Here is a 13702-nt window from a genome sequence, read left to right as displayed (position 1 = left end):
TATAGACCGTTGCCATGATTCCCTGTTTAATATCCTCACTTGGGTGCTTTTTTGTATATTAATATTTGTTTTTACTATATCATTACTAATAAAATATATTTTTAGGGAGTTTTCTCTACATGGTTTTGGTTTAGTACTTCGTACACCCCTCATTATTTATCCATATTGGTTCCACAACATACAATATTGTTGACCTATCATGAGGGCTGATTGTTTTCAGGTCTGACCAGATGTATTCAAAGGACATAGCTAGACCATCACGGCTATGTTCACTGTTAAATAGGAGCTGAACTGTATTTCTCGACAACAGCCTCAAAATGGTGATTGGAAGCTATTCTGGCTTTGTTCTGCTGTTTACAAGAGTCAGACGCTTGCTGATCTGATATTGATAGAGAGAGTTCATCAATATCATAAGGCAGGACAACCCTTTTAACACATAGTGGAAAATGTACTTGTACAACAACATTGCTTTACTTACTTACTGTTTTTAAATTACTGTTTTATCCTATTTTAGATAGGTGAAACCATCAGGGATTCAGAAGATCCATGTATTGTTTACACTTGTGAAGACACAGGCCTATCAGTATTTGTTGACGAATGTCCAAAACAGAAGTACTGCACAGAGGTGAGACAATCATTTTCTCTCCTTAAGGTACCTTCACACGAAACGACTTTGTAACGATATCGCTAGCGATCCGTGACGTTGCAGCGTCCTGGCTAGCAATATCGTTTAGTTAGCGATCAAGATCCTGCTGTGATATCGCTGGTCGTTCAGCAAAGTTCAGAACTTTATTTGGTCGTCCGATCGCCGTGTATCGTTGTGTTTGACAGCAAAAGCAACGATACCAGCGATATTTTACACTGGTAACCAGGGTAAACATCGGGTTACTAAGCGCAGGGCCGCGCTTAGTAACCCGATGTTTACCCTGGTTACCAGTGTAAAATGTAAAAAAACCAAACAGTACATAATGTGACAAAACACTCCGGGATCGCCTTTGCTGGGGTCAAAGGTCACGTGGTTTGTGCATTGAATCTGAGGCGTACAGCTGGTTACGAAGTATGCTGACCTCTGGTCAGGTTTATTTAAGGTGAAAGCAACATAAAGAAAACAAAGCATAAAAGAAAATCCTTGCCTGTCCGGCACTTACTAGACAAATACGTTCCTATCTAACAACTGGGGGGCTACTCCCACCCAGCAAACATAACACAGGTCATGAGCACAGCTCCTTACTCACATTTGTCCCACACAGACAAGCATTCTGTGTGCCCCAGGCTGACGCCTGATTCCTCCAGCTGGTCATCTTTTGAACCTGCACTAATTAACCCATGAGTATGCTGAAGACACAGAGCAGCCTAACACACATAGGACAGGTATCTAGGCGAGATATACCTGCCCCCAACTACCAGACCGACCTGACTCTTACAATACTTACATTCGCGTCCCCCAGCCTCTGCTTCCCACACTGACTGAGCGCCGCAAAGTGAAAGTGAAAGCACAGCACAGTGGTGATGTCACCGCTGTGCCCTGCTACTGCCGGCGCTCAGTCAGTCAGTCAGTGCAGGGAAGCGGACGCCGGGGGACGCGAATGTAAGTATGTGCTGTTTGTTTTTTTTACATTTTACGCTGGTAACCAGGGTAAACATCGGGTTACTAAGCGCGGCCCTGCGCTTAGTAACCCGATGTTTACCCTGGTTACCCGGGGACCTCGGCATCGTTGGTCGCTGGAGAGCGGTCTGTGTGACAGCTCTCCAGTGATCAAACAGCGACGCTGCAGCGATCGGCATTATTGTCGCTATCGCTGCAGCGTCGTTTCGTGTGAAGGTACCTTTAGAATTATATCTACTGCAATCTGGTAGAACAAGTTTAATTTTATTGTAATCATTTTTCCCCATATATTCTTCTTTATAGGCTTTCTATAATTTATACTGTTTCACAAATCATCCTATGCTACAAATGTTTCACTAAGTTTTATAAACCTTATGTCTATGACACCTGGAATTGTTGGAAAGGCTGCATTGACACCAATTTTTACCATTTATGTGATGTATGTTTTTCTTTCAGAAAAAAACAATGTGCAAAGACAATCACAAGAAGACAAAAAAATAAATAACAGGATACAGTTTTGGCATATGTGTCCACAATAAAAGCCATTGGGTATCTTTTAATAATAGTAGTTGAAATGTAGTACTGAGCAATGGCCACTAGACAGTGTGATGGAGCTGTGGTCTTCTGTTCCATGCACAGGTTACATCTAATAGCTGAATATAGCTGATCGATGGGTGTATGGTGATGGTTTGGCTTTAAGGGAGGCCACAATAGGGTCGCTTTGGGCTAGTCCACATTGAGCGGGGGCACCATAATCACTTCCTAGGGTGCCAGGTAGGGTCAGTGAGGGTAATAACCCCCCTCATTCTCCTAAAATTATTTTCTAATTATTTGTGGCAGCTGAAACATTTTTACTGTGTCTTGACCCTCCCTATATTTTCATATAACATGTAAGAAAAACCTATAGTCTCCTCACCAATGTGGTGCATTCACCGCCTCGCACTGATCAAGTCAGAGCAGCTGTAGCAGATATTTTTCCCTTTATATAACATTGTTTAGATGTTTTATCTGATAAATAAAGATGAGCGAGCACAAAAATGCTTGGGTGCCTTTTTCTCGAAAGGAGCAATTACTAATACTCGAATGCTCATTTCGAATAACGAGTATAATGGAAGTGCATAGGAAATCCAAGCTTTTTTTCTGGTAGATTCTACAATGAGGTCTGGGGGGCAGTGAAAATGTTGAAATGGATGGGAAAAGAGCTGAATGGAAAGAGAAAAGCATGGGGAAGACCCCAGAATCATCTCTGACTCCCAGATCTGTTGTTAATTCTGCTCTTGGGCTCCCTCCGGTGGTTATAAGTGGCAGCGCTGCTGTCTTTGGATCGCAGCATTCATCAGGTGTGTCCACTTATTGCAATTCTGACTGGGCTATTTAGTCTTGCTTTACCCTTTAGTCAGTGCCAGTTGTCCATTGTTGCCTGGAGGATTCACTTCCCTGCCTGGTCTCTCTTGCTTTGCTGTTCATTTCATCAAAGATAAGTTCTGGCTTTGTTTTTTGCAGTCCACATGCTGTGGGCCTTATCATTCAGTGCTTTTCCATGTTTTGTCTTGTCCAGCTTGGTCTGTATAAGGATTTGCTCAGCCAAGCTGGTATCTCTGGAGATGCAGATATACCCGCCATGTCTTTAGTTAGATGTGGAGATTTTTGTGTTTTCTGTGGTGGATATTTTCTAGTGTTTTAATACTGACCGCATAGTACTCTGTCCTATCCTTCCTATTTAGCTAGAGTGGCCTCCTTTGCTAAATCCTGTTTTCAGTCTGCGTATGTTATTTCCCTCTCCTCTCACAGTCAATATTTGTGGGGGGCTGTCTATCCTTTGGGGATTTTCTCTGAGGCAAGATAGTTTTCCCTTTTCTATCTTTAGGAATAATTAGTCCTCCGGCTGTGTCGAGATGTCTAGGGAATGTGTTAGGTACATTCCACGGCTACTTCTAGTTGTGGTGTTAAGTTCAGGGTCTGCGGTCAGTACAGGTACCACCTTCTCCAAAGTACGTCTCATGCTGCTCCTAGGCCACCAGATCATAACACAGATCACTGCTGAAAACAATGTTGTCACACTTTTACTCCACTTTACGGCGTGACAATAAATCATTCAATACCAACGAGAAATTGTATTTTACAGGAATTAAAATGTTAAGAAACATGTTTTCCTGTACAATCACTTGTATATAAGACAACATTTTAAAAGGATTAAAAAATTATAATTAAAGAAAACCAAAATTGATTTTTTATTTTAAAAAATTGGAAATTTCAGTTTAATTTATGAAGAAAGCAAGACCTGCAAAATATCGACTCAGAGGGACTCAGATGCACCCTGTATTAGGCATAAAGGAAGGCTTCATACACATTCTGTTCAAATTGTCATGTATTAGTACTCCTAGACTCATAAAGGCTATGCATTAAGTGCAAATCCTGCCAAACATTACAAGCAGAGTCATCCATACACCCTTGAAGGCACAAACTGTATTGCCTCATTCAAATATTGTGAACAAAGTATATTTGTGGTATTCCCATACTCATAAAGGCTTTGCATGAAGTGCAAAGCCAGGAACAAATTATAAGTAGGGTCATCCATAGACCCTAGAAGGCAACAACTAGCGCACCTCATTCGAATATAGAACATTAAAAATACTTTATGTGCTGCTATCATCTGTTGGTGTGTAAAATGTGAGCCTAAGCTAGGCTTTATTCATTCTTATCAGAGTGAGCCCGTCAGCACTTTCTGTTGACAGATGAATGCATCTGTCTGTTATGACCCCATTGTGGTACTAAAAAATCTGCTCAGACAAGATGTTAGTGGCAGGGCATCCCAATACATCCAAGGCATAGAGGGACAGCTCATGCCAGGTGTCCAGCTTTGAAACCCAATACCTGATGGTCGCAGAAGAGTTAGTGAGTACTCTGGTTTGGTTGACTGTCTTGAAAAACTTTTCACTCCTTGTCAAAAATACCAGATCATGTGGCCCTGATGTCTGGGATGGTGTCATTATATTGTCCCACACTTTTTAAAAGCATACCCCTGCCTCTGCTGTGTTTGTCTCTGGCTTCTCCTCCTTTTTGGTTAGGCAAAGAAGCTTGCCCCCTGCTGCTAGCATTGTCTGAAGGAAATTTTTTCAACATATTTTACACAATGGCTTTTTAGTATCGAACCATTTTAGAAGACCTCTCTACCTCACAAGGAAGAGATGCAAAGTTCTCCTTGTCATTTGGGTCTAGCAGGATGAACAACCTGTACTTTTTTTGGCCAAGATGAATGTAACGTGAGGATCATGGAAATACAGCAGTGTGTAAAGTCGGCCATATGTGCCAAGCTCCATACAGCCAACACTTCCCTGTCTCCACCATGATGACGACACTCCATTGCCTCCTCCTCCCTCTTTTCCTCCTCATTTCTATCCACAGCTCATCCACGAAGGAGTGACGGGATGAAGGTTATGTGGCTACTAGCCTCTGTTGCACTAGCCACCAGCTCCTGTTCCACCTATTCCTGCTCCTCGGTGTCCATCTCCTCATTGTTACTGAATCCACACTGAGAAGATAAGATGAGGCTGCACTGGCTACAATCTCTCTGAGTTATGTCTTCCTCCATCCACACTTGGTCTGCATGCAAAGCTTCATATTTAATTGTGAGCCGCGACTGTTTAAGTAGGCACAGAAACGGGATCTTTGCCCTGACTATGGCATCATAGTAGCAGTCTTGCGGGAATAGGTGCTGACGCAGCATACTTTGGCCAGTAGCTCTGGCAAATCTGTGTATGTTTTCAGAATCCGCTGAACTGCCAAGTTGAGCACATATACAAAGCATGGTACGTGTGCTTGCCAAGCTTCACAGCTGCCACCACGTAACACCAATTATCACACACGACCATGCGTGGTTGGAGGCTCAATGACAAAAAACACAGCTCTGTCTGGTCTGTTATTCCTTTAAGTAACTCTGCCGCAGTGTCCAGTTTGTCTTCTAGACAAAGTAGGGTCAGCAGAGCCTGTTGCCGCTTCGCTGAGGCAGTGCTGCAGAGCTTCCAGCTTCTCGCGAATGTGGATGACTTGCTCTGAGATAGCATTTCGGAGATGGAGTATGAGGAGGAGCAGGAGGGGGGTAGGAACTTCTGTAGGAGTAGGAGGAAACCCTGATTGAGGTAGGACCAGCAATCATTGGCATCGGGAGCACATGTGCCATGCCAGGGTGTGACTAGGCCCCAGCCTCCACAATGTTCACCCAGTGTGCCATCAGAGAAATGTGGTGTCCCTGGTCACAAGTGCCTGTCCACATGTCGGTCGTTAAGTGAACAATTCCAGTAAGAGCACTGGTGAGGGTATTGGTGATTTTCATGGACACATGCTGGTGCAAGGCTGGCATGCCACACCAGGAGAAAAAGTGGCAGCTGGGTACAGAGTACCGAGAGATGGCTGCTGCCATGAGACAGTGGAAAATCTCCATGTCAACCAGCCAAAACAGCAACATTTCCACCGTAAGCAGCCTGTAAATGTGTCCGCTTAGCCTTTGTACCCATGCCTGAGCTGCAAACTTTCTCTTTCATTCTGAGGCCTGGGGTAGGGACAGCTGAATGCTGCGCTGAGACAAAGATTTAGAATTGCCTGATGATGGTATGTCAGAATGTGCAAGGATAGGTGCAGGGCAGGATGTATCTGTGCCAATGTTTTGCCTCAGGGCTGCTGGCCTTGTTCTGCATGCCAGCTTCCCAGGTTGGGTCACTGACTTTGTCATCCACCACCTCATCTTTCACCTCTGCACCCTGGTCCTCCACACTTGGTGACTTGACAACAACATGCTAACTTATTGACAACTGTGTCTCATCACACCTGTAACTTAACAGCAAGACTTAGCGGCAACTATGTCTCATCATCATCTTCCTCCTTAGCCAAAAGTTGCCCTTCCCCACCGTCATCTTCTTGTGGCCGTGGCTGCTCTAAGTCGCTAAACAGCATGCCTTCATGTCCCTCTTGGAGCACGCAGGTTGAGAGGCCACAATCAAGAAATGTTGCTGTAAAGACCTTTTCGGAGTGTCCTAGTAGGGGATCACTAGTCTCTTAGGACTCAACATGGTGGGAGGAAGGATGATCAGGCAGAGAATTAAGTGATTCAGACTGAAAGCTGGTGAGAGTGGACCATGTGCAAGCCTGGGTAGTGTTTCCAAGCCTGCTATCCAACCAACCACCTGTTCGCACTGCTCTGGCTTCAGAAGTGGTGTATCATGCCTCCCTGCAAAGTAGGACAGGAACCTATGTGTCATTGATGGGCATGTTTCTTGTGCTGCAGCAAAAGGCGTAGTTGCACCTGCACTATGTCCTCCGCATCTGTGTGCACCATCATCGGCACTCCACTTCCCTGTCCCTTATCGCACACCTTATGCATATTGTAATTGCTAGGTCTCTTGAAACCAAGTTTATTTTTAATAAAAAAAAATGGGTCACCTGCACCATTCAAAGTGCTTCTTAGAGTTTTACAAAACTGTAATATAACAGAAAGAAAGTAATACTGTATGGGTGAGAAATTTAAACCAAAAACATTTTTAAACTCTCTTTTGGAGTGTTACATATCACAGACATGTTCCCCATACCGCATAATACTGTATGGCTGAGAAATTTAAGCCTGCAGTTTTGTTTTTTTTTATGAAAAGAGACAAGACACTTCTGGAACAGAAGTGGTGCACAAGTAGGATACCAAATACATCATCAATATTGTAAAAAATGTGGCACTTTGGTGTATTCAACAAAAACATTTATTGACAGTGTCAAAATCCAGAAAAAAAGTTGTCATTTCTATCACTGCTGCAGCTCCAGGTGCTGATCTGCGGTGTCCACCACTCAGAATGGAAGTGCTTCCAGTCAGAGTAGTGGACCCCAGACCATGTAATGCTGTATGGGTGCCAAATTTAACAATGCAACATTTTTAAATGATTTTTTGGAGTGTTATATATACAAAATGTTTAATCCAGACACAGAAAAATGCATAGGTGGGAAATTTTTTAACAATTGCAAAATAATAACACAAGCACGTAATATTTGATAGTTCAAAATATATTATACTTTTTCACCCCCCAAAAAAACTGCAGTTATATATTTGGCAATGCACTGCACAGCCCTAATCCCTGTCTACTGATTGCATTAGTCCACTCTCTCTACTCATACGAAATGGAGAATGTATGTGCTAAAAACAGCAAAGCAAAAGATTAGCACATAGAAAGGCTGTTAGTATGATGGCTCAGCTTCAGCACCAGAATCAACACTACAGGCCTCTGATTTGTTATATTGGGCACACACAGGCCTTGACAAGCACTCTCCCCCTCCAATATGAAGTGTTACAGAGTTGTGTAATGGTGTCAGTGTGCTGAGCCGGAAGGCACCTGTTCTTTTATAACCCCTGATGTCACACAGCCAGCCAATCACATTAATGCCACAATCAAGATGGCTGCGGCATTACAGTGATGTGCAGGCAATCCCCGCATGCTTATTGGCTGTGTAACAGGTGCCACAAATGTGATGCATAAAATGTAATGAGTACATCCAAGCACCTTGATACTTGAGTGATAACCAAGTATCACCAAGCACGTTCTCTCTCCCTTTTGATAAATAATAAATGTTATTTTATAGAGGTTTTTCTTCTTTTCATTTGGTGTACTACTTTGTTACCCCTGTAAAGTGGACCCTCATCAATCTAATATGGTTAATCTATCCCTGGGATAGGACATCAGGATAAAAGAAGTGGAAAACCCACTTAACTGAATGGAATCCCACTTCTATAGATTCTACAAATGGCATTTCTAGCTTTTAAAGCAAAATATGGCTTTAATATCTGTTCTGATAAATGTTATATGAAAAATTGATAAAGTAATAAAATAAATGTGTTAAGTTATATTTTTTGTATCCAGTTGAGCAAAACGCATAAGATAGGCTGCGCTGCTAGAGTAAATTGATTCTTCAAAAATGATTCTAAAAAGGTTTTTTATTCACAACATATTTCAACATCGTACCAGCATCTTTATCAAGTATGGAAACCAAATGTGTGACATTTGTTTGTTTTTTTTAAGTTCATAATGATGCGGGTATGATGTTTAAACCCATTGTGAATAAAAAACTTTTCATCATCATTGTTGAAAAATCAATTTAACTCCAACAGTGCAGCCCACCTTACATGTTTTTCTGACTGGATCCAATATCACCTGGAGGATTTATTCACAAGCCACTGTGTTGTGCGCTCTGTTCTCCACTTCTAAGTTTATTCATGTTCCATTTTTTGGTTTTTGTATTTTTAGTTGTTGACAGCTGAATGTTGACCAAGTAGTTAACATTGCCATTACCTATTACCATTAGCTATAAGGTTATTAGCCAGTCTTAAACAGCAAACTTGAATTATATGTAGTGATTTAATATCTTCCCTACTACTGTTTTACTGCATAATTTGACAAATGTGTTGATCAGGTATTTAGGAAAAAATGAGTAGCCTGTAATGATTGAGTAGTCTGTTATGTTGGTCATATCTGTTATTATCGCCCACCTTTATAAAGATCAACTGAATCAAAATTTATTTAAAAAACTTAATTTAAAAAGTATTTTCTCTTTCTTTTAATGTTCTCCTTTATGTTTATAGGATAGAAGAATTTATGATGGAAATAGATGTTGTTATACTTGTAAGTAAAACTGCATTAGATATATATGGGGCCTTTGTGTTGGTTTTCTATCTTAAAATTTTTACAAACTTTGGGACTTAAAATGTTGATTTATTCATTTAGTGATGATGGTTCTGGTGATGTATTTCCTCATTAAAAATAAATAAAGAAAAAATATATATTTATATTTGATAGGGCCACATCCATAAAAGTTCGGTCTATCGAAATGATCAAAATATAATGCTTATTAACCAAGAAAAAAAATTGTAAGAACTGCTTTTTCTGGTCATCTTACCTTCTTAAAACATGCAGTAAAAAGCAATTACAATGTTGTATATACCTCAAATTGGTTTCCATAAAAACATCAGATGACTACGCAAAAAGCAAGCCCTCGTGTAGTTGTATGGACGGAACAATCAACATGTTACAATTCTCAAAAAATGGATATAGGTGAAATTGTGGATTTTCTGATGAGTAAATGATAAGGTAAAGAACAAGGAACTTTTACTTATTTTCTTTTTATTTAATGTGGTTTTTAATCCTTGCTTTTCAAAGTACATACACTTCTTCCTCAGGATATAACCCCATTTAGAAAGAAGTCCGTAGGCACTACTATGGTCGTGGTGCTTAAGTAGGTGCCCAAGCCGTACAATATTAGAGATAAACTTGGCACACACGTCGTGAGATGCAGTGAAGATTTAATATAAACAAAGTACGCACTGGACTAGTGGTGGATGCCGTGTCCGTTACCTCTGTCATTGGCGCCTGTCACGGTCTTACCTAAGACTGCTGTCTTATTACAAGTGGGGTATTTTACCCTTTGTGACCCCCAAAAAACTGTAATCTCAAAGTGAGGTACATTGATGAAGGTCTGAAAGTTAACGAAACATCTACTGTATGTACTTTGTTTATATTAAATCTTCACTGCATCTCACGACGTGTGTGCCAAGTTTATCTCTAATAACCCCATTTAGATACATGACACAGTCAGACAGATTTATAGGAGTAGAATAGGGTAAAATATATAGGGTAAAATATATACATTATCATTAAATTTTATTGCTCATAGAACTTAATACAACTGAACGAAATTATTAAACAGATCATCAAAATATATAAACCATTACATGAATATCTAGCTATATTTAAATAAATCATCGGACGAAAGAAGTACATCGACACTATAATATATTTGTTAACAATATCAACCCAAAATATTTCTGTACACCACATTGACTGACTGAACGTGTTCGCCGACGCAAACCCGACGCACATTAGCTTAACGCTAATGTGAACGTAGCCTGACTGACAGAACTTGTTCAGTAAACATGACTGAACTACATGGCACTGTGACTGACAGAACTTGTTCAGTAAACGTGACTGAACTACGTGGCACTGTGACTGACAGAACTTATTCAGTAAACATGAGTGAACTATGTCTCACTGTGACTGACAGAACTTGTTCAGTAAATGTGACTGAACTACGTGACACTGTGACTGACAGAACTTGTCCAGTAAACATGACTGAACTATGTGGCACTGTGACTGACAGAACTTGTTCAGTAAACATGACTGAACTACATGGCACTGTGACTGACAGAACTTGTTCAGTAAACGTGACTGAACTAAGTGGCACTGTGACTGACAGAACTTGTTCAGTAAACGTGAGTGAACTATGTGGCACTGTGACTGACAGAACATGTTCAGTAAACATGACTGAACTGCATGGCACTGTAACTGACAGAACTTGTTCAGTAAACGTAAGTGAACTATGTGGTGACCAGTCAGCCACGCGGGATTTCCATTACAGACAAACAGACAGAATTAAATGATTATATAGTAGATAAATTTGTGTTTAAATAGATAGAAAAAAATAAAAATTTTATTTAAAAAAATATATATGAATTTGTGCACTGAACAATATTTTTTCATTGTATGAACACCATAAAAACCAACCAAATTAAAGTTCTAAAGAAATACAGTTATATGAAAAAGTTTGGGCACCCCTATTAATCTTAAGCTTAATGTTTTCTAAAAATTGTTTTTTTTGCAACAGCTATTTCAGTTTCATATATCTAATAACTGTTGGACACAGTAATGTTTCTGCCTTGAAATGAGGTTTATTCTACTAACAGAAAATGTGCAATCTGCATTCAAACAAAATTTGACAGGTGCATAAGTATGGGCACCTCACCAGAAAAGTGACATTAATATTTAGTAGATCCTCCTTTTGCAAAAATAACAGCCTCTAGTCGCTTCCTGTCACTGTTAATGAGTTCCTGGATCCTGGATGAAGGTATTTTTGACCATTCCTCTTTACAAAACAATTCCAGTTCAGTTAAGTTTGATGGTCACCGAGTATGGACAGCCCTCTTCAAATCATCCCACAGATGTTCAATGATATTCAGGTCTATGGACTGGGATGGCCATTCCAGAACAATGTAATTGTTCCTCTGCATGAATGCCTGAGTAGATTTGGAGCGGTGTTTTGGATCATTGACTTGCTGAAAGATCCATCCCCTGCGTAACTTCAACTTTGTCACTGATTCATGAACATTATTGTCAAGAATCTGCTGATACTGAGAGGAATCCAGGCGTCCCTCAACTTTAACAAGATTCCCGGTGCCAGCATTGGCCACACAGCCCCAAAGCATGATGGAACCTCCACCAAATTTTACTGTGGGTAGCAAGTGTTTTTCTGGGAATTGCCGCCATGCATAACGCCTTTTTGTATGACCAAACAACTCAATCTTGGTTTCATCAGTCCACAGGACCTTCTTCCAAAAAGAAATTGGCTTCTCCAAATGTGCTTTTGCATACCTCAGCCGACTCTGTTTGTGGCGTGCTTGCAGAAACGGCTTCTTTCGCATCACTCTCCCATACAGCTTCTCCTTGTGCAAAGTGCGTTGTATAGTTGACCGATGCACAGTGACACCATCTGCAGCAAGTTGATGCTGCAGCTCTCTGGAGGTGGTCTGAGGATTGTCCTTGACTGATCTCACCATTCTTCTTCTCTGCCTTTCTGATGTTTTTCTTGGCCTGCCACTTCTGGCCTTAACAAGAACTGTACCTGCGTTCTTCCATTTCCTTACTAGGTTCCTCACAGTGGAAATTGACAGGTTAAATCTCTGAGACAGCTTTTTGTATCCTTCCCCTGAACAACTATGTTGAATAATCTTTGTATTCAGATCATTTGACAGTTGTTTTGAGGAGCCCATGATGCCACTCTTCAGAGTAGATTCAAACAGGAGAACAACTTGCAAGTGGCCACTTTAAGTAGCTTTTCTCATGATTGCATACACCAGGCTATGAAGTTCAAAGCTCAATGAGGTTACAAAACCAAAAAAAGTGCTTTAGTAAGTCAGTAAAAAGTAGGTAGGAGTATTTAAAACAAGAAAATGATAAGGGTGCCCATACTTATGTACCTATCAAATTTTGTTTGAATGCAGACTGCACATTTTCTGTTAGTACAATAAACCTCATTTCAAGGCAGAAACATTACTGTGTCTAACAGTTATTAGATATATGAAACTGAAATAGCTGTTGCAAAAAAACAATTTTTATAAAACATTAAGCTTAAGATTAATAGGGGTGCCCAAACTTTTTCATATAACTGTATGCTTGATATTTGCATATAGTGTAAATAATTATTAGATATAAATAGATGTGTTTCAATAGATAAAAAAATACTAAAAAATGTATTTAAAATAATACATGGAATCGGATTTGAACTTGTGATTTTCATGTACTGGTGTGGGAGAATGGGTTTATTGAGTGAGCCATGTACAGAATGAATGTGAAATGACTTTCTAAAGGATCTTAAAGGGATTAGTGGATAGAAAAAATATGTATACTATTTTGAGATATAAAATAGTACAGTATATTATAATATTGAATTACATCATAAAGATAATTAATTTAAATTCAATAATATATATAATTATACAATGAGAAAGAAAATTATTAAAGAGAAGAAACAATAGTTGTTCAAAAGACTGAGTGTGTGATGTATGCGTTAGAAAGTAGGTTAGCGGGAAAGTCCCTTTCATTGTACTATAGTGATCTTTGGAATTCCCCCACCGCTGCGATTGAATATACATATTATATATTATAAAATATGTATTAAAATACTATATATTTTCTAATCTATCCGTTAAACCCTTCACAATTTTTTAGAAATTCATTCCACATTCATTCTACATGGCTCACTCAATAAACCTACTCTCCGACACCAATTAACAAAAAACACAAGTTCAAATTCAATTCCTTACATATTTTAAATAAAATTTGTATTACTTTCTATCTATTTAAACGCATTTATTTATATATAATTATTATTTACACCATATGCAAATGTCAAGCATATTTCTTTGGAACTTTCTTTTGGTTGATTTTATAATGTTCATACAATTAAAAAATTTTGAAAATCATATAGAGGACATGCACCACCAGGAATCAATAAGTG

General features: G+C 39.7%; 1 protein-coding gene across 1 annotated transcript in view; it reads left to right on the top strand.

The window, feature by feature from the left end:
* The window catches only part of MUC19 (mucin 19, oligomeric), a 763086-nt gene that overhangs the window by 724064 nt on the left and 25320 nt on the right, over positions 1-13702 (top strand). Inside the window, exons 56-57 of the mRNA XM_077264813.1 lie at positions 515-625; positions 9219-9258. Of these exons, the coding sequence (XP_077120928.1) occupies positions 515-625; positions 9219-9258 (151 nt within the window). The remainder of the gene's footprint in view (positions 1-514; positions 626-9218; positions 9259-13702) is intronic.

The sequence above is a fragment of the Ranitomeya variabilis genome, chromosome 5 (assembly GCF_051348905.1).
Source record: "Ranitomeya variabilis isolate aRanVar5 chromosome 5, aRanVar5.hap1, whole genome shotgun sequence".
NCBI lineage: Eukaryota > Metazoa > Chordata > Amphibia > Anura > Dendrobatidae > Ranitomeya > Ranitomeya variabilis.
Note: the sequence above shows the minus strand (reverse complement) of the source record. Positions and strands in the feature narration are given on the sequence as shown.